The 19,149-nt window shown below is 49.2% G+C and overlaps 8 protein-coding genes and 1 pseudogene across 10 annotated transcripts; 3 read left to right on the forward strand and 6 right to left on the reverse strand.

Annotated features, from left to right (window-relative positions):
* Nucleotides 1-71: 71 nt before the first annotated feature.
* Nucleotides 72-1,424, reverse strand: LOC131884250 (splicing factor U2AF 50 kDa subunit-like; annotated as a pseudogene).
* Nucleotides 1,425-5,972: 4,548 nt separating this feature from the next.
* LOC131884263 (prefoldin subunit 6-like) lies at nt 5,973-7,773 on the forward strand. Of its 3 annotated transcripts, XM_059231980.1 has the most exons (3): nt 5,973-6,229; nt 6,970-7,241; nt 7,612-7,773. In XM_059231980.1, exons 1-3 carry the CDS (start codon nt 6,220-6,222, stop codon nt 7,771-7,773), a joined length of 444 nt encoding a protein of 147 aa, XP_059087963.1. In that variant the 5' UTR covers nt 5,973-6,219. The 3 variants fall into 3 exon arrangements, with proteins under 3 accessions (XP_059087963.1, XP_059087965.1, XP_059087964.1); XM_059231982.1 differs by lacking the exons at nt 6,970-7,241; nt 7,612-7,773 and adding an exon at nt 6,431-6,919 and having other exon boundaries at nt 5,998-6,229; XM_059231981.1 differs by lacking the exons at nt 6,970-7,241; nt 7,612-7,773 and adding an exon at nt 6,427-6,919 and having other exon boundaries at nt 6,000-6,229.
* Nucleotides 7,774-7,794: 21 nt separating this feature from the next.
* Nucleotides 7,795-8,561, forward strand: LOC131884257 (uncharacterized). Its single transcript, XM_059231974.1, has 2 exons — nt 7,795-8,197; nt 8,266-8,561. The coding sequence occupies exons 1-2, from the start codon at nt 7,795-7,797 to the stop codon at nt 8,514-8,516; spliced, it is 654 nt and encodes a 217-aa protein (XP_059087957.1). The 3' UTR covers nt 8,517-8,561.
* Nucleotides 8,213-9,216, reverse strand: LOC131884259 (RNA polymerase II subunit A C-terminal domain phosphatase SSU72-like). Its single transcript, XM_059231976.1, has one exon. The coding sequence runs from the start codon at nt 9,214-9,216 to the stop codon at nt 8,599-8,601; it is 618 nt and encodes a 205-aa protein (XP_059087959.1). The 3' UTR covers nt 8,213-8,598.
* Nucleotides 8,523-10,272, reverse strand: LOC131884252 (CDAN1-interacting nuclease 1-like). Its single transcript, XM_059231969.1, has one exon. The coding sequence runs from the start codon at nt 10,270-10,272 to the stop codon at nt 9,259-9,261; it is 1,014 nt and encodes a 337-aa protein (XP_059087952.1). The 3' UTR covers nt 8,523-9,258.
* LOC131884262 (mediator of RNA polymerase II transcription subunit 10-like) lies at nt 8,523-11,000 on the reverse strand. Its single transcript, XM_059231979.1, has 2 exons — nt 10,679-11,000; nt 8,523-10,608 (listed from the first exon to the last, which is right to left on the reverse strand). The coding sequence occupies exons 1-2, from the start codon at nt 10,850-10,852 to the stop codon at nt 10,312-10,314; spliced, it is 471 nt and encodes a 156-aa protein (XP_059087962.1). The 5' UTR covers nt 10,853-11,000; the 3' UTR covers nt 8,523-10,311.
* Nucleotides 10,900-11,591, reverse strand: LOC131884261 (RNA-binding protein 8A-like). The gene has a single exon (XM_059231978.1). It carries the CDS (start codon nt 11,566-11,568, stop codon nt 11,050-11,052), a length of 519 nt encoding a protein of 172 aa, XP_059087961.1. The 5' UTR covers nt 11,569-11,591; the 3' UTR covers nt 10,900-11,049.
* Nucleotides 11,592-13,852: 2,261 nt separating this feature from the next.
* Nucleotides 13,853-15,358, forward strand: LOC131884258 (ras-related protein Rab6). Its single transcript, XM_059231975.1, has one exon. It carries the CDS (start codon nt 14,204-14,206, stop codon nt 14,840-14,842), a length of 639 nt encoding a protein of 212 aa, XP_059087958.1. The 5' UTR covers nt 13,853-14,203; the 3' UTR covers nt 14,843-15,358.
* Nucleotides 15,359-16,112: 754 nt separating this feature from the next.
* LOC131884256 (akirin-2-like) lies at nt 16,113-18,595 on the reverse strand (the record flags this gene model as incomplete). Its single annotated transcript, XM_059231973.1, is given in 3 exon segments — nt 16,113-17,338; nt 17,429-17,834; nt 18,194-18,595. Coding segments are annotated over 3 exon segments (705 nt in total). The 3' UTR covers nt 16,113-17,194.
* Nucleotides 18,596-19,149: the final 554 nt, after the last annotated feature.

Below are 19,149 nucleotides of genomic sequence, written 5' to 3' on the forward strand. Positions count from 1 at the left end.
CTAATGATTTAGTTTGCAGTACGGTTATATTTCGAAGAAATAATATCCTGAAATGAAGAGAGGAAAAGCGGAAAACGGTATGCGTGCGAACAGAAGTTCAATTCGATAGATAATGGCCCAGCTGCAAAAGAGATCATCAACCTCCTCGTGGCTTCCGGGTGAATTGATGGGAAAGAGGCATGTTGCTTATCATTTACCGTACCGTAGGGATCAGATTTGGGTAAGCACTGTGAAAAAGTTAATGATGAGGGGAGAGTGTGGGTTTAAGAACTCGCGCCTGTGATACTTATCGGGCTCAAAGTACGGACGTGACCACGACCACGATTCGAGAACTTCCTACCAGTAAGCGCATGTTGAGCCTTTTGACACTCGGAAATACTGGCAAACTCGAACAAACAACTTTTGCCACATCCCGGTACTTCCACACCTGGAACGGGGCGTGGATTTCGATGGAACGCACGGCACCCAGCTTGAGCATTCCTCGCGAATATCCTCCAGGATGTCGTCGTATTCCTCTTCATCGCGTCAATTCATCAGGTGTGAACCATATTCAGCAAGCACAAGACCTCGGTGGCTGAGCCAGGCCCACCCACCCCGGACTGCGGGGCACTTGAATTTGAACCGGGGCACATTCATGGCGGCCGCATTCTTGGCACCTACACTGGCGCGTTGTACGATGAGCTTCTTATCTCCAAGCTGCATGCCGTTGAGACCGGAATGGCTTGATCCGTGATGGACACGTCACGTACTCGCAGAAGGCGTAGCCCTTGGACAGGCCCGTGGCGGAATCCTTGACCAAGTTGAAGGCTCGCAGCTGGCCAAAGGAGGTGAGCAGCTCCTTGACCTGGTCCTCATTGAGATAATTGGGCAATCCACCTAAGAACACCTTGTGTGGGAATCCGGCACCACCGTGCTCACCACCCCCGGCACGTTGAAGTGAGGCGTTTTCCGTTTGCCCCGGCATGGGTTGATAATCGTGCGGCCGTCGAAGCTTCAGACTTTGGCCCTTGAAGTTAATGCCGTCAAAGGCCATGGCTTGCGTGGTCTCGTCAATTGATCGGAACTCGAGGAAGGCGAAGTCTTAGTCCAAGTTTGACCTGGCAGGCCAGAATCGGGTTGCCGTCGGTCGAGCCAAGCCGGAGAGGGCATCTGCTTATGAAAGTCCATCATCTCTTCTTCAGACACGCCGAACGGATATTGCCCACGTAAGTCGTCGGGCCTTGACGGGTAATGTCGAACCCACCACGGGCACAGCAGCTTGCGGCGTTTCGGCCACAGGGTGGCGGGGATTTGCCCGGCCGCGTTGCATGGCCTTGTACTGCATGGGCGTAATGTGCTCAAAGCCCGGCGGGGGCACATCCCAATACAACGAGGGCTTGCGTCGGCGGGACTTCTTGAATCCTCCGCCCCGGTGATCGGCACCACCGCCGCGCCAAGACCGCCGCCCGCGACGATCGTCGCGGGATCGCAGGCGGCGGCGATCGCGACTCGCGACCGACGTCGACGTTCGCGGTCTCGACTTCGCGAGCGCCCGCCGCCACTACGACCAGCACCCCGCGCGGCATCGCCATGTTTGTCTTCGCCCATGGCTCAAAGAAGTGGGCGGTTTTGGAATCAGTTACGGCTGCAGCTGTGAAGGACGCAAGGCTGTGGAATAATGAGAGAAAGAGAGGAGGAACAAGAACCTGAAAGTGGGAGCAAAACAAAATGGCGGTTAAGCGGGTGAGGGCGCATCGGCATCATGGGATCATGGCACATGGATCACGGATGGTGGCTATTGAGGCAACAGAGTGTGTAAGTCAGAAAGGAAGAGAGACGGTCTGAAAAATGAACGCGTTTTCCGTCCGCCCAGGTGAGAGCGACACACTGATTGATATCCGGCCCAACAAGTTGGGCCAAGAGGTGTCGAATGGGTTCAAATTCTGCCAAAAAAACGTGGCTCGATGAATGAACTCATCGAGCCCTCAAGCGCCTGCCGGCAGTCTCACAAATTAACCCCAATCTGAGAATGGCCCAACTATCGAACTAATCATGAGAGTGCAACCCCAAGCCTAAACTAAAAACCGACACACCCGGCCGGATCCAAAGAGAGAAACGGAGGAAAGGGGGAGAAAGAGGACAAGGACATGTCATGATTCCTTCGTTGTCAGCCTGAAAAGTAAGCCTAGGGGGGAGCGGACGGGCGGCGCCTATGGCTTCAAAGGCCATGAGCTTAGCGCGGGTTGGTCTTCATCCGGATCGACGGGATCTCGAATAAATGAGGGAGGGAGGGAGAGAAAGAAGGAAGGAAGAAGGAACGAAGGAAGGAGGACCCCACAGGAAGGCGACGGCGGGGAGAAAAAACAATTGGGTCCAGCCGGCGAACGATAAACGCGAGCGAGACTGACTGCCCAACAGCCAGGCCAATCGGCGGGTGAGCGATTTTGAAGCCGCCGTGCCCGTTTAAGAAACCGCCGCGGAATTTGCGGAATGAAGGCCTTACCACGCTGCGTTAGCCTAAGTCACGGATGGAAAGAACCAAAGCCTGAAAGCCATCAATCAAAGGATGGAACAAGGATGATGATGTCCAGTCCATCCACGGACGATGAAACGGATCACTTGGCTACACCACACACGCACACGCACAGACAGACAGACAGGACAGACTCTTATCGGCGATCGATAACGAGGACCAGTCCTGCTAGATCTCTGGCACCAAACATGCCAGAATAGCTCTTGAAACATGACAAAAACATGTCAGATACAAAATCGGAATATGCCAGAAAACATGCCGAAGAAAAAAAGGTATACCATATTTGCCACTCGATGTCACATGCGGAGGTCGTTATTATAATGCAGCCTGAGTCACCATAATGGCTGACCTTCAGAGGCAAGACAACGCAATGACTTAAGGCATGCTTTTGCTCACTATTTAAGTTTTGATGAGCTTCAGGGGAGCAATGAAAGGTATCGATTCAACTCTTAAGAAATATGAAAGATTTTCCATCAAAATTCCCAAAATGGCCAGAAAATATTAGGTCAGGGTTGTTACAAAATTGTTGATCAATTAGGCCATTTGAAATTACAATTTCCCGAGCTTACATTGAACTGCAGTGATTGATTCCTTGACCTTCAGACTGCACTTACACAGTTAAACTTAAACATTGAGAGATAATTACCTTTTACAACCGATTTCCCACAATTTTTGAAACGGATCAGCAAATGTACAACTCCAAATTTCAAACTTCACTTTTTTCTTTGGTTTGGGGGTTAGGATCAGAGAGGTGAGCCTTGCCTGGCCAGCAAAGCCAGTCATCACATTGCCCACTTCGACTGTCGTTCGGCAGATTCATATCAGGAATGGTTTGGTTCAGTGGGTGGGTTAGCATCTAAAAGTTTCCTTGGAGAAAGCTTGGGGAGGAGATTTGAACCAAGGACCTCTCTCACTTTGGGAAACTGTGCTATCCACCCACATCACATCTTCTCCCTCTACTTAAACAAATGTGTGAGGAAATATAACCGTTATGGCAGAATAGCTATGAGGAATAGGCATGAATTCTCAATGCCAGAGCGGTCTAGATTTTATCAGAAATTAAAATTTCTAGCAATCGAAAATACCACTACAGAGACCTAGTTGGAATCAAAAATCTTTGGTTTCAATATCCTGGTACAGTCGGAAACAACATAGTCGGATGATTTAGTAGAAATTAGAGAGTGAGCTATAATTATGATGAAGAGGAAGTTGGCAATAATTGGCGGCAAACAGAGGAAGTTTTGCACTTCTATCAATCAGCCAAGGCGGGAAAATGGAAATGTCCAATTGTCCATCTTGCAACATATCTATAAAGTTTGAAAACATGGCCAATGAGCTCCCAAAATATGCCACAACACATGTCTGATCGAATAACATGCCATACTCAATGTTCACATGCCAGATATACACTTTTTTGGCATAAAAATATGCCATCTGGCAGCACTGACAGAAGTTGTCTTGAAGATGGCGACAGACGCACAGATCCAGGCCAGCCTAGCCTATCAGCACAGCCAACTTATATCGACCCACCACCACAATTATCAGGGTGACGTTATGATCCCATTCGAAAGCTTCAGGGCTGAGTTCATTATGAAGTTTAAGGATCAAGTTAGATTTTAGATCTTTTTTAAAACCTTGCGAGCCTACATTGCACGTGATTAATGTTTTGTCTAATGTTTTAACGTAGGAGAGAAAGTGAGCAAGACAAAAGCAGAGCCGATTTCTGGGCGGCATCGCAGTTTGAAACCCGTCCACGACCCAAGAGAATCGTCCAAGCCTTTTTTATTTATTTTATTTTAAATGAATCACGTGAAACACCCTTAGAAACGCTTAACACTAAGATCAGCCATCCAATACAGAGTTTTGGGCCTCCGAGCCAACCAGGTGGTTTTCCTCAATTCTGCCAACCTGTCACCGACGACGACGACGAATGAGCCAACTGGGCCAACCCATCCACCAACCTCAAGCATCAACAGTGTCTCTAAAAAGTTTAGTAATGTAGTGGTTTGAAAAAGCGTTGAATGGATAATGCACAGTTTTCAGTTTCATTCCATATCATAATGTTGATTGGGGCAGTCTCTGGTGCTTGGACCTACTTTTTGGTATTTGTCAAACATCAAGCCAATATAGGGCAACAGTGTTCATTTTCTCTCTTGTCAAGATAAACCTGAAAGTGGACTTCCGGTGTTTTGGAGGGTAATTAATTGCTCAAATGATTTTAACGATAGAAATTGGGTAGAAATCATGTCATTTGCCATTTTTTTAATCGGCTCCAGCCTTTTGATAATGTATTTAGCGTAATTGTGAAAAGTTGCAGAAAAAAATGCCAGTGATTATTTTTTCAAACATCAGATAAAAATCCCGGTCCGGTGCTTAACTTGCCTAAGTTGGAACTTGTAAAACTTGGGTTGGTACACAAACACTTCAGGGGAAATAGTGTGGCCAAACTTACGCAAGAAATTCATACCAGGGCAAATTAAATCAACTTATGTAGGACTAGTAGTAATGTCACCAACAATGAAGTTTCAATTTGGCTTTGGTTCAATGCTTGGTTTTCTTCTGCCAATCTGATTTTAACCACGGCTTGCCCAAGGTTGCCTTGCTTGTAAACAAGTAGAACTTGGGTGTCTGTGATGCCTTGCCACTTGCCCTTTTCCCATCAGTAATTTGGTCCCCATCACTAAAATTGGCAGCACTAGCGCGGTATTGATCGGTAAACGTTCTTCTTCCCACCGATTAGTTGGCGGTGCTACTTTTTTAAATCTTAACCTGACCTAATCAAACCTAATCTAACCTTACCTAACCTAACCCAACCTAACCTAACACGATATTGATAACCCTTAAAGTCTCCATCTAAACCTTTTAACATTTGGCCTCAAATCTGAAAATAAGCCCCCTAACTAATCGGTGGAGAATAAGGTTTATCGTATTGATCTTTGACCCACCAACCACCACTAATGTACCGTCCATCCAAGATTGAGCTGAGGGCTCTTTGGCCGGCTTTTTAGCCAGGCATTTACTAAGAATTTCTTAGTGCCAAGCCTTTAAGCTTTCCTATTAGAAGGGCCATGGTCGGCCGGATAAGGTGACTAGATTCAATGATGGTGGAATCGATTTGATTCTTACTAGAGTGCGAGAGCCCAGGGTAAAAAATAGAAATATAGACCAGCCCAACCGGTCAATAGCCTGTTAATGCTTCAAAGGTAACCATGAGCCACACGGCATGATGGCATGACCCCTCTCGGCCTCAACCCTCAAGGTATGTTGTCTTAGAGTGGGTCTAATACCGCAATGAATCGATTTTGAGCCTTACCCATGAGTGGCTCAAGTCTGATGGCCCCTTACGGCCTACGCCTTAACAAAAAATAACGCAACTAGACGCTCGAGTAAGTAGGCGGGCCAAAACTGAACCCGGCTAGGCCTAGGTCAACCTCAAAGTTGGCCACCCTGGCTGCTAGCATTGTTTATTGGTGAGTGACTCGGGCGACTCGGGCAGATTTCTCACTTTTCCCTCCCTCTAGTTTCTAGTTCTAGAGTGCGCCAGGTGTGCTCATCTCCATCGGATTGCCTCCCTCCGTCTCTCTTTCCGCATTGTCCATCCCCCGCCATCCCGTTTAGCATCGGGCCTATCTGATTTAGAGTCAATCCTCGGTTCGGTCGGACGCCATCCGTCGTCCCCTATTCGTTCTCGTTGCGGGTTGATCGTCATGAGCAAAGGTAAGCCTGGCTATCCATTCATGAATATCCCCCGCTCCTTAATCCTCATCAGGCCCATGTTGTGGCCGTGCCCATTGGTTTGGTTGGATGGTTAGTAGTTGTTCTCTGTTCTCATTCTCTCTCTCTCTCTCTGTCTGTGTGTCTGTGTGTGTGTGTGTGTGTGTCTGTCTCTGGGTTGGATTCTGGGCTGATCTCAGGCAGTTCCTCGTCCAACGTGATGGAGATCATGCAAGCCAAGATGCAAGAGGAGGTGGAGGCGCTCCAGACGCTCCAGAAGCAATCCAGCCAAGCCCTGACTGCCCGACAGACCCTCGACTCCCAACTCAACGAAAACCAATTGGTCAAAGAGGAGATGGATGCCCTGGAAGAGGGCGCCCACGTCTTCAAGCTCATCGGGCCCGCCTTGGTCCGGCAAGCCGTGCCCGAGGCCCAGGGCAACGTGGACAAACGCATCGCCTACATCACGGCCGAGCTGAAACGACAGGAGACCCTACTCAAGACTCTGGAAGAGAAGCAAGACGAGCGACGCAACACGCTGCAAACCATGCAGAATCAGATGCAGAAACTGGCCCAAGCTTGAGATGATCACCGGAAAACCGGAAAGCCGGAAATTTGGCCCCGCCCATAATTGATGTGAAAGACCTGTCTCTCAATTCGCTGTGTGAATAAAGCCCGACACGGTTCTCAGTCTCCCAGGTATCAGCCGGTTATTTAAGGGGCGGGGGCTGACTTTATTGCAGATCTGAGTGACATCCACGCCCGTTTGTTCAACCATCGACCCTTTGTTCAGGGCGAAGTCCGGCATTTCGTGCGCGAGTTCGAGGATCAACGCGGGGATCGCGAGGTCGAGCGGGTCTTTCGGGTCCTGGAACGCGTGACTGAGTTGCGCGACGAGCACGTAGACCAGGTCCAGGTAGCGGCTCAGGCCGCTCTGCCAGGCTTACAAGCCAAGCTGGCCCGCACGCGCACCTTGTACCAGCATATCCTCGATCCCAACCGCACCCTAGAAATTGTGAGTCCAAAGCCGGTAGCCCTGGTGGGTTATTACTTTTATTAGTGGCTTGAATAGCCACTCGGTTATTAGAGTGGGGAAAAGTCCGTTCAAAAAACAACATTCCGTGAAAATCAAACATCGGTCGATTATTTTTGCTTTAACTTGCTGTAAAGTCAGGCCCAATCTTTATCCATCAACCGGTTCATATTTGTTGATCAGCATACTCAGTGCACCTCGTTTATCAACTACTTGCCCTAATTTTTTCGTTACCCGGTCAAGTTAGTCAAAATAGGTTTCGAGGGAAGGAACCGAACCCAGACAGACTTTATCTGGGCTCTTTTTGTTGCCCTTAAGAGATTTTGTTATTTCATGATCGAACTCATTTTAGGCAAAGGCCAGTGAGAATAGCAAGCACATTCGGGCCCGGGAATGGCAAGAGTTTGAGCAAGATCTAGATCTCCAGCGGAAACGTGTCACCGAGGCCTACCAGGCCCAGGCCATTGATCTCCAGCGTCAATACGCGGATCTCGAGGACCAATTCCCCGCCTAAGCTCCCGTCCCTCCATTCACGATGTCAGTCACGATCGATCCGCGCATTTTCATCCAACCTTCGACCCATCTGCTCCAATTGATCGCCAACTCGGAGGCCGGCCTTGGGTCTGAATTGGATCAACTCAAAAAGGCACTCGATGGGACCGATTCGCGAATGGAAGTGGGTCATGTTCGACTATTGCACCAATGTCTTCGCGACGGTCAGTTGTCGGCTGATCAGCCTTTTCACGCACTTCTGGCCGACTGCCACATGATTTTGCCCGAGCCGCGATTCCCGCCCCGGGATCCCGAGCTTGAGGCCCGAATTCAACGGTTGAGAGCCCAACAAGCCAACCGAGACTACCAAAACATGACTCGCAATATTAATCAGAAGGACATCATGTCTTCTCTCATGAGCGACGACGAACCTCTTTCCAAGCAATGTAAATTCATCCGTGTCAAGGATTCAATTAGCGCGTTCTAATGTCCACGCTTTTGCGTTTAATTCCAGTTAAAGAGATCAACAACTATTTGCTGTTGATTATCCAATTCGTTCTGTCTGTGGGCACATCATTTGTGGCTGGATATCTGTTTCCTTACTACTTCTACGGGATTGTGGACGTGGGCAAACGGCTTTTGGTCGGGATCATCCTGGCCTTCGTGGTGGCCATGGCCGACTTGTATTTTGTGATCCGGTTCTTCCTCGAAACCGACGGAGTCATCAACGTCACGGGAAAGCGGGACAAGTTGAAGAACTCCTAGGCATGATTGGGTTTGGTTGACAATACATTGTTCATTTTTCGTTAATTCAAGAAACATTCGTTGCGATTACACACTACGGCTGTCAGTAAAAGACCACTGTATGGAGAATGGCGCGTTTGGCCTTGACCTCAAAGGTTTGGAGTAGTTCATCAATCTCGTCATCCAGGTCGGACGAATCAGCCAGGAGTTGAACGAGCTCGCAGAACAGAAACGCGCCAATCGTAGCCTCTTCGTGATTGTCTTGGATGTCGATATTGATGACATGGGCGGGCTGATAGATGACACCGCCCTTATTCTCGAAATGATCGAGGGCTTGATCGTACACGCGCTCCTCGGCCGTGATAATTAGGTCGAATCTGTCCTTGGCCTCTTGCAATCGCTGTGGGCCTCGTTTGATCCGCCGATTGCGATCCAGCATGTGGAGAATGCCGTTTTGAGTGTACAGTGTTTTGTCTTTTCGCACTAGATCCGAATGGATCTCATCGTAGGACACGCCAAAATCGTACACGTTGGGTCGATCCATGGCTGGGCCGGGCAATTTGACCTTGTCCCCCGTGCCGAAGGACATGACATTGAACCCTTTCTTCTGGAGGAAGCCATGTGCTTCCATGGATCGGTTCATATTACTAGAGCACACCACGGCAATCTTTAGCGTGGACTTGTCACCCTCACTGACACATCGATTCAGTTGACTGGCCATTTTGTCTTTAATCAGGGGGATGGGCGTTCAAACACGGTTTAGTCACACTTGGAGTTGGTGGAGTCTTTCGGTAATGACCAATTCGGAATCGGCTTGCTCGCGCTCTTCTTGCTCCAACCAAGCATCCACGTCCCACTTGAATTCCAGTTCCAGCTGCGAGATGCTCTTCAATGGGAGATTATCGCACACCAAGATCCCTTGATGCTTCTTCGTGTTCAAATCGTCGACGAATCCGAACCAGTAGATGACCATTCCAGGTCCGAAACGGTTCCAATAGCTGTAAAGCTGGTTCTTCATGTAGGTGGCATGGCTTTCGTGATCGCCAAACAAGGCCTTGCTCTCGACCCAATTCACAATGTTAGGACCCACACTGAACGGGACGACGAGCTTCACATCCGGAGTCTTGTCGCAACCCACTTTTCGGAAGTAATTCTCGTCCTCAAAGTCAATGTCCAGTTGACGGAGTTCTCGTTGTAATCGAATTTCGTGCTCGATACCCACGGCTTGCTTGATGCCCTCAACCACGGGTCCGTACAAAGGATCGGCGTGAATGCACCACTTGATGTGGGTAGCGAGCTCGGGGTCGAGCACCAGGTTCGGGTTCTTGGCCAACTGATTGACCAAGTATTTCGTGACGGTCGCACCCTCGTCCAAATAGAGATGGGGCTGGGCTCTAATGTGCTCTTCAAGGATGATTCGGGCGGTGAGGAATTGCGAGAAATGTAATTTGGAAGACAGTTTTCCGATGGGATCGGCTTCTGACCTCTTTTGGGCGAGATTCTGATAGTCACGATAGATTTCAGCCTTCTTGCTGGGTGTGTTGTACACGGGGAAGCGCTTCTTGATGACCTTTTGGTACTCTTGGCCTAAGATGCTGCGCAAGGTGCGAGGATGCTCTTGAGGAAAGGCCTTTTCCAAGGCCAACAAACAATTGTCAAAGTGCCAGCGTTGAGCTTGGATGAAACTCACCACATCGTCATAGACGGCACGCTTCATTCTCCACTCGGCTTGAATGCCCACTCGATTTGACTGATGAACTAACCCACCCGATTTCATAAACTCTTTTGAGCAGATTGCATGAAGTCATTCATTCATCTAAGGCGTGTTGGTCACTCGCTCATCGCCGCGGAGAGCGCGGTAATTGGCCATTTGCTTCGGAAACACGTTGGTGAGCTCGAGCATCAAACGAGCTTTGAACATGCGATACGCGTCGATTTTGCCTCGTTCCTCTTCGTTCTTGGCCAAGGCCTTTTCCATGCAATCCTTGGTATAATATTGCGGGTTCCGACCCTCGTCGATGTAGTCAAACACTTCGAGTGGCACTTGTAAGTCTTGAACTTTCGGTCGAAGCTTATCAATCTCTTGCAGATCCTTGACCACTTGTTGAAGTTTCTGTCAAACAAGTCCATCCAAGGTTAAGTACAATTCGACATTACTTTTCAAGATTGATGTGCTAACCTACCTGATTGAGGGCGGGCTGTCCTTGGGGTTGGAAATCACTGACGATGATTTTGATCTGTCGCACGTTCTCAATCGAGCGTTCCAATTGTTGCTCCAATCGGTCCAAAGGATTTCCTCCACCGCTATTTCCGCCGCCTCCGCCGCCAGATCGGCCACCTCCGCCACTCGACATCATGGCCTCATCATCGATTTATCGAACGGAATCCGGGTCGATATTGGATCTCTGGAACAAACAGGACAAGCACAAATAATTCACGCACACACTCGGTCCACAACATGGTTGTCGGCAACACGTTTTCGCTTTATTAGAATAAGGAGGAGGATTGTGACACGTTTTCACGTTTTCTCATTCTCTCATCATTAGCCACAGCATCATCGTCGACTGTTCTTCTTGGGTCCTTTGACAAAGGCCCAATCCACCGAGATGGTCTGTCCCAAGAGATCGGCTCCGTCTAATTGGTCTTTGGCCGCCAAGGCCTCTTTGTAGGTCTCGAATTCGACCAGAGTGTAGCCCTTCAAGAATCCGGTACGTCGGTCCAGATTTAAATGCAGATTCTTGATCTCGCCGAACTCGGCGAAAAGGTCGTGCAAATCGTCCTCGTGGGCCTCTTCGTGAATACCGGTCACGAACAGGATCCAGCCCTCGATGGACCGCTGCGGTCCGGGTTCATGACCCGAGCCAGTGCCCGAGGATTCGTCCAGGCGATCATAGATATCGGCCGCTTTGGCCGAAGCCCGCGCCGCTTTCCCCGAACGCTCTTCAAAGCCCCGACCTTTACGGCGTTTATTGGCGTCTTTCAGGACCGAGGACACGTCCTCAGCCGCACCGGAGGCCGCATCGTCCATGCCTTCGATGACCTCGGCCGTTTCCAGATCGAGTACGTCGCCCATGATGAATGGATTGATGGATAACGCGATGACAGGCCACGGAGGAGGACATAAGAGTTGGGGATAAAGGGAAATAAAGCACCAGGGTTGGGTTTAAAATATAGTTCAAACACGATGACCATGTTTGGCATATTGCATGAAGAATGAGCGTTGTCATCTCACAAGCGATCTTTTTATTCTGGTAGACCAATGATATTGATGGAAGGTTCATCTGTCAATATATGGAGTCATCTTCGTGAATAGGTTAGCCTATTTTGCGATGCATGCAAAACCCGAGACTATGTTTTATGACCAAGTGCATGATTAAGTCCGATTCGTCCGATCCCTCTGTCGAGGGAATCAAGGCAAATATCTTCGCAGAGATTTTCTCTTGGGCCCATTCGCCTGCCTGCNTCATCTGTCAATATATGGAGTCATCCTCGTGAATAGGTTAGCCTATTTTGCGATGCATGCAACACCCGAGACTATGTTTTATGACCAAGTGCATGATTAAGTCCGATTCGTCCGATCCCTCTGTCGAGGGAATCAAGGCAAATATCTTCGCAGAGATTTTCTCTTGGGCCCATTCGCCTGCCTGCTCAGCCAACATAAATAGTCCTTCTGGCCAGGTCAACCCTGTTTCCTGGACCGTGAGCTTGGGCCGGCCGGCATTCTGGTCATTGGGTTTCGCGTGCGCTTTTTGGAGTGGATATCGATGACGTTGAATGACAGACCCTGAAGGGTGACTAGATTGAAGCCTCCCAGAACCAGCTGCGGGCAGAATCAACCAGAGAGATCTTGTTCTATTGATGTGCAAGTTGAAATTATGGGATGCAGAAATAAATATTTAAAACTAAATGTGAAGCAAACGGGCAACCATTGGCCCCCGTCAGAGTCCGATTCTTTTCCTTTTCCAACGTCTCTTCCGGCTAACTTGTTAGACCATTTTTTCAAGAGAGTCGTTGTTCAGGGTCTCGGCGTGGCGGATGAACCAGGGGGCTGAAAAAGATGTGTCTACCTGAAGGCTAATAATTTCTAGACAGATGTTCATCTTGCAGGGCTGAGATATTATAAAAGATCATTTTCGTGGCAGATAGTGACAGAAAATCGTGCAAAATAAAATAAAGCAGAAATTCACAAATTTTTGACACAATTAAAACACTTTTTTACATTGGAATGCGTTTTCCATTTGTTTTTACATCTCTAGCCATAGCGTGAAGGGCGTTTACATTGATGGTAAATACTAATTACGAAATATTACTCAAGTCTGAAGGCTGTTTGAATTTTGCCACAATAATTGATCATGCAAGCTGATTTATTTTTAGTCAAAAAAAAAAAAATTATAGTGATCCAAATGGTATGTCTGACAGATTCAAATAATGTGAATGTGATTGATCAGAGGTACATTCAATTTGCCAACTACATAAAGCTTATGGACAGAAAAATTGTTAAAATGAGCAAATACGTAATCCATCACAATATTTACGGAATTACTCGACTTAAGATTAGTTTCAGGTCTGTTAGTTTTGAAATTGGGCACATTAAATCATGCTATTATGTTCTTATGTCTTTGAATATTGTTTCTTATTTAGGTCAAGCATTTCAGGCACCCATGACCATTTTGATCCACCTTCCAGCAATTTCTGCCATTTTCATCCCATGATATTGTAGAAAATGGCAGAAATTCCTTCAAAGTTGATTCTTCCATCATTGTCACCATGTGTTTACTTCATGAGCTTGAACTAAAATGTAAATACATTAATTGGCCTTTTTACTTGGAAACATCATCCAAGTTATGTATATATATATAGTTATTTAGACTAACCAGTGAACGCTTGGGTCCTATTTTTAAGTTACATTCCGTTCTGGATCAGCCATGAAACAACTTTGATAGTACCCCCATGCTACCCACCCTCAACGAGCATTCACAGATTTGATCAATGGTAGACGAGGGTAAATCCTCCGTTAAATTGAGTGATGAAAATAACATCCCTTAAGCTAATTCTCAAGATAAGAAGGATGATTTTTATCTGGTCCACCCTGTCAGTCACAATTTCCTTTGCTTCCAAGCTTCCACCTACCCAACCTGCCTGGATGCCCAACACTCGACCGCCTTCGATCCTCCGGGCCTTTTACCCAAATGGACCGGCCTGGGCCATTCCCACTGCCTTTCAGGCGGCCACGAGCCACCCCCCTCCCAGCTGAATCCTAGTCAGGCCCAGCCCAGTGACACTCCAGTCGGGATGGGTCAGTTCTGGTCTGGCCTTGTTCATTGTGATCTTCATTCTTCTTTCCTGAGCAGCAGAGCAGGATCAATCTTTCTCCCGTAAGTTGTTTGCCTTCGCTTTACTCGCACGCTCCTTCACATTTGCCTCCTGGTCTCCTGCCCGGCCGCCCGCTGGCTCGCCCTGCCTTCCTCCTTCCCTCCCTCCCTTTGGTTGGCCCATCACCCGTCGTTGGTTCCGTCCATCCGCTCCGCCGCTTTAGCCGCTTTAGCCGCTTTAGCCGCTTTCGCCGCAATCCGTCGTCCGCAGCGTGCTTGGGTTGAGCCCGTGAATCCGTTGGACCCCGCCGCTGGCCTTGAGCCTGTGAGTGCTTGCCGCTGTTCTTGTGGGTCGCCGCGGAGGGCTCGTCTTGTGTGTCGTGTGTGGGGGTGAAGATGGCCACGTCAGGCGATTTCGCGAACCCGCTGCGCAAGTTCAAGCTGGTGTTCCTGGGCGAGCAATCGGTGGGCAAGACGTCGCTCATCACGCGATTCATGTACGACTCGTTCGACAACACGTATCAGGCCACCATCGGGATCGACTTCCTGTCCAAGACCATGTATCTCGAGGACCGCACGGTGCGGCTCCAGCTCTGGGACACGGCCGGTCAGGAGCGATTCCGATCGCTTATCCCCTCCTACATTCGCGACTCGACCGTGGCCGTGGTCGTGTACGACATCACCAACGCCAACTCGTTCCACCAGACCTCGAAATGGATCGACGACGTGCGCACTGAGCGCGGCAGCGACGTCATCATCATGCTCGTGGGCAATAAGACGGACTTGTCGGACAAGCGCCAGGTCAGCACAGAAGAGGGTGAGCGCAAGGCCAAAGAGCTCAACGTCATGTTCATCGAGACCTCGGCCAAGGCGGGATACAATGTCAAGCAGTTGTTTCGGCGGGTGGCCGCCGCCCTGCCCGGCATGGATGCCGCCTCGGCTGACGGATCACCCAAGAATCCGGACATGACCGAGGTCATTCTCAAGGACCAACCCGTGCCCGAGCGACAGATGGAATCGGGTTGCACCTGCTGAAGCGCCGCACCGCCTCCCACCATCCCCTCCACCGGTCCGACCCGCGCTCCACACGCCCACTCGCTCACTCGCGTCTCTCGGCCCGCCCGTTGTTCTCGTAATAATCCGGTTCGATCGCGTCGGTCCAGCGGGCTTCAAGTGATCGAAGAAGCTTTTCAGTCCTGCCCCGCCCCACTCCCGAATGACGGAGGGTTTTGTGTGTGTTTTGATGTGTGAAGGCAGGGCTCGGAATGGGCGTGCGGCTGCTCGCGTTTCGCTTGTCTCGCCTTGTGATGCTGATTTATAAATACTATTAACGACTATGGCTATTGTCATTGCTATTGTGACTTCTACCACGACTACTATAATCATCCTTATTATTATTATTACTACTACTACTATTACCACTACTTCTTCTTCTACACTACTACTATCATCGTTATTATTATCATTATATTTGTCATTATTGGTAAATTATTATCATGATTTCTACATTGACCAAACACGAATTGCACTTTTGCTTTGCCGGTTGTTTAAGCCTTGGGTTCGTCTTGGGATATTTTATTCGCTGACCGAGATAGAATATTCACCCATATACTCGTTGCCCACTTGATTCTTGACTTGACATTTTGAACGGAGCTCAGGAGCGCATCGCTTTCCTTTATTGACAAAGTCAATTAATAAAAGTCCTTATCGTAGCGTCTTCTAAGAGAACTAACTCTTACCACCTTTGACTTGTCCTTTTGATAAGGGAAGAGGTTAGTTGAACCCATAGATAACTTTTTTTTTTTGAACCCAACCGAGGGACATTTGTGCCGAAATTGAGAGAAAAAAAATTGCACTGCGTTAAAAATTGGCCTTAATCGACAGGAGGCAGTTTTCATGAGTTCTGATCCATGTCCCAGCACAACATGAGACAGGGAGTACTCCACGCATAAGAAGGCATCATTGATGTTGGATTGCTTGTGATGTCAGAGAGTCTAATCATAAATCCGATCCACTTTAGGCCGCATCGAGAATGTGCTGAACCGCAAGTTCTCTTTCTCTTCGTCACTATACTTTCAGAGTCTTTCAAAATTCTTGATTGCGACAAATTTGTCATAGGACTATTGGTAGATTTACAGGTAAACATGATGACATTTGTTCCCTACTACGGTGGCTTCTCTATGGAAGTTATGGGTATAGTTCTCTTCAATCCTACATAAAGTACAGTAAAATTGAAGGTGAGGAGAGACACATTTTAGCTATGTTCTCGCAACACGACGTTCGCCATAAGAGCACACAAACTAGAAGCGATTAAAAGCCGTGTTTTATTTTAGGAAAATTACAAAATGACAAACTTTGACGTGTCGGATATTACTAACATTTCTGTCGTCCACAATAACAACCCGCACTGTGTTGCGGAAGCTGCGCATCAAAGACACTGATTCGTTGCATTCTTCCAAATCCGTTTCTCACGTGTATCAATGATTTGAGAAGCAACTTCCGTTCGTTCATGTCCTTTCCATTCCCGCGAAGATCTCTTTGGGGAAGTGAGATCCACGTGATCCAAAATTATGGTCAAACTGACGGATGATGGTTAAGATCAAGAGAAAAGGAGATGGGTTCTTACAAGGGAAAACACAAGGAGAGGGAGAGAGAGAGAGAGATGACTTAATTTTGGGTTTACTTTACATAACGGGTAGGGCAACGGGAATAAAGCGAGGCCCATGTGGTTGTTCAGGGGCGTGGCTCAAGAGCAATGTACAGTGTCCCTCCATGTTTTCGAGTCGCATAGTCTGAACCCTCGGCAATGGCGAAGAACAACAGCCGGGATTTTCGATTTTCGGCTCAACAGGAAACATTGCTCTGCTCATCCCAACATAAAAGGGATTTGTGCGGCGTCGCCGAAAATCTGCATGAATCTTGGATCATCATTTGTAACTATGTGGGGCGGGGAAGGACGATAAAGTGGGTAAATCTACTACTTCGGCGGCGAGTGGTAGGGTTAGTATTTGAAATAGTAGTTAGCTGTTATCGGAATTGGCTAGAAATGATGGGATAGTAGTAGTAATGATAGTGGTAGAAATCAACACAGCAAACGGAGGAAGGTGTCTGTTGCTTTCTTCGGCGTCCTTGTCGGGCACGAGTCGGAAGCATTTTTGATCTCGATATCATGGTTGGAGGGAGGGTAGCCATGCGGATGGGATGATGAACCACCCAACTGGCATGGGAGAAACAGGATACGAGTGAGACCCCCCTCGGAGCTGGCTTGGCAGCCATCTCGCGTTAGGGTTGTGAGTGGTCACGGCGTAACATTATGATGCTGATACATTGGCGACACGGATAACCAACCACATGGAGGAGCTCGACGACACGCAAACATTCGGACCTTCAAGACAAGTAACTGGGAAGTTGGGCCTCGTTGAATCGTTGCTGAATCTGGTGATCAATGAATTTGACAAAGGCGTCGTATTGCTCGCCCAGTTTCTGATGGAGGATGCGATCGTACTCATTCCTCACTTGGTCGGTGCGTTCCTGGAAGGCGAAGGACAGGTTAAGTATGCATGTCGGAGACCCGACCGCAAATGGACTAGGCAGCTAACCATTCATACTCTGGCGACTTACCTGGCACATGCGTTCACAGATGAGGGTCATTTGCTTCAGAGTGAAGATGGGTTTGTCCAAGATTTTCCCGGCCGTGGACGGAGGAGCGGGTTCCACGCCCGAGGTCCCGGCCGAAGCCAGGGCTTGTGAGGCCGTGCGCATGGCCGTGAGATCGTCCATGGGCTCGGGTGAGCTGGGCGGAGAATGGGCGGCCAGACTACAGCCCTTGGGTTGGGGCACGATTTGACGGCGTTTCCGGAGACGTTTGAGTTCGTCGCGCAAATTGTTGGCAATCTGTTCGGGCGTGAGCGGCGAGGCCCGAAAGGGCGAGGGACCGCCCGAGCTCCGCCCTATCGCACCCGGACGCGACACCAAGCCTAAGGCGGCCGAGCCCACGGTCGAGGTTGAGGCTTCATACAAATCTCGACTGAAACATGAAGGAAAAGATGGAGCATGGAGCATGATGGGGTCAGGACACGAACTAACTCGGCCTTCATTGACATTGGTGGGGGATTTTCGGAGATGGCCTCCTGCCTAACTCAGGCCTGACCTTCCCTTGGTTGCTCTAACTCCAATGAGGTTTCCTAGGGGCGGTTGGATTCTACTCGGGTCAACCTGCCAGACGTGGCTAAAGACATGGGCGTACGAGAGTCCTCAGTGATACGATCAGTGCAAAATTAAACACTCTACCTTCAGGCTTCCTTAAGGGCCCATGGAGCCCAAGGAAAGCCAATAATCCAATAATGAATTCAGCTCAGGATTTCCAATACCAATGGATCGGCTTACCTATGTTCTCTCGACTGATTGAGCGGGACACATCTCCGCCGTTTGGCCGGGGGCGGCCGGTGGTGCGGATGATGATGCGAGAAGCCCTCACTAGAAGGCGGCGTGTACGAAGGGTGGGCGTGTTCCAAAGGTCGCTTGAGCGTAACGCAAGCCATAGTCACCACGGGCTAGCAGTGCCTTCCCAATCGCGATCACGGCGAGTTTCACGGCGCGTTTCACGGCGCGTTCCGGTCAGTGGGCCAAGCCGAGCCAGATCACAAAGTCCACGACGGAACTCAGAGGGCGGCAAGTGTTCCCCGTTCCAATGCAATGCAATGCTCAATCCAAGCGCAGACGGGATGGAGGGCTGGAACTGAGCCGGATCCAGACCCAAAGACAGGAGCGAAGAATGAAGGGAGGAGAGGAGGATGGGAGGATGGGAGGATGGGAGGGCCAAAGCAATATGGCGACACCAACAGCACCAACAGCACCAACAGCACCAGCCCACAGACAGACCAACAGTCAGCACAGCCTGGCAGACAGAAAATCAGCCAGACAGCCAGCCATCTTGCCAGCCCAGCCGCACCGGCTGCCGATTGAGGCAGAAACTGCCCTCACAGCCAGACACAACCCACGGACCGGATCGACCCAGCTCAAAAGTCATCAACGGCCACTGCCAGACTGCCAGAGCGTGACTATATCGGGGAATCTGAAAAAAAAACCGCCGATGGGCGAAATCATGATGTTTATATACGAAACTAACCACCCACCCGACAGGGAAAACTCTTCTTATGAGTTTTGCATTAGCCTTTCTGAGTGATCATGTGGGCAATGGATGTTAGGATTTGGGAAGTACATTGGCACACTCGGATTGGGTCACCCTGATGTTGATGGGCTTTTTCGGATAGCCCAGAACAGCCCGACGTCTGAGGGTTAGGGACTGATGGATAGACTTTATTTCTACTCCATCCCATTGC

This window comes from Tigriopus californicus, chromosome 7 (assembly GCF_007210705.1).
Source record: "Tigriopus californicus strain San Diego chromosome 7, Tcal_SD_v2.1, whole genome shotgun sequence".
Classification (NCBI taxonomy): Eukaryota; Metazoa; Arthropoda; class Copepoda; order Harpacticoida; family Harpacticidae; genus Tigriopus; species Tigriopus californicus.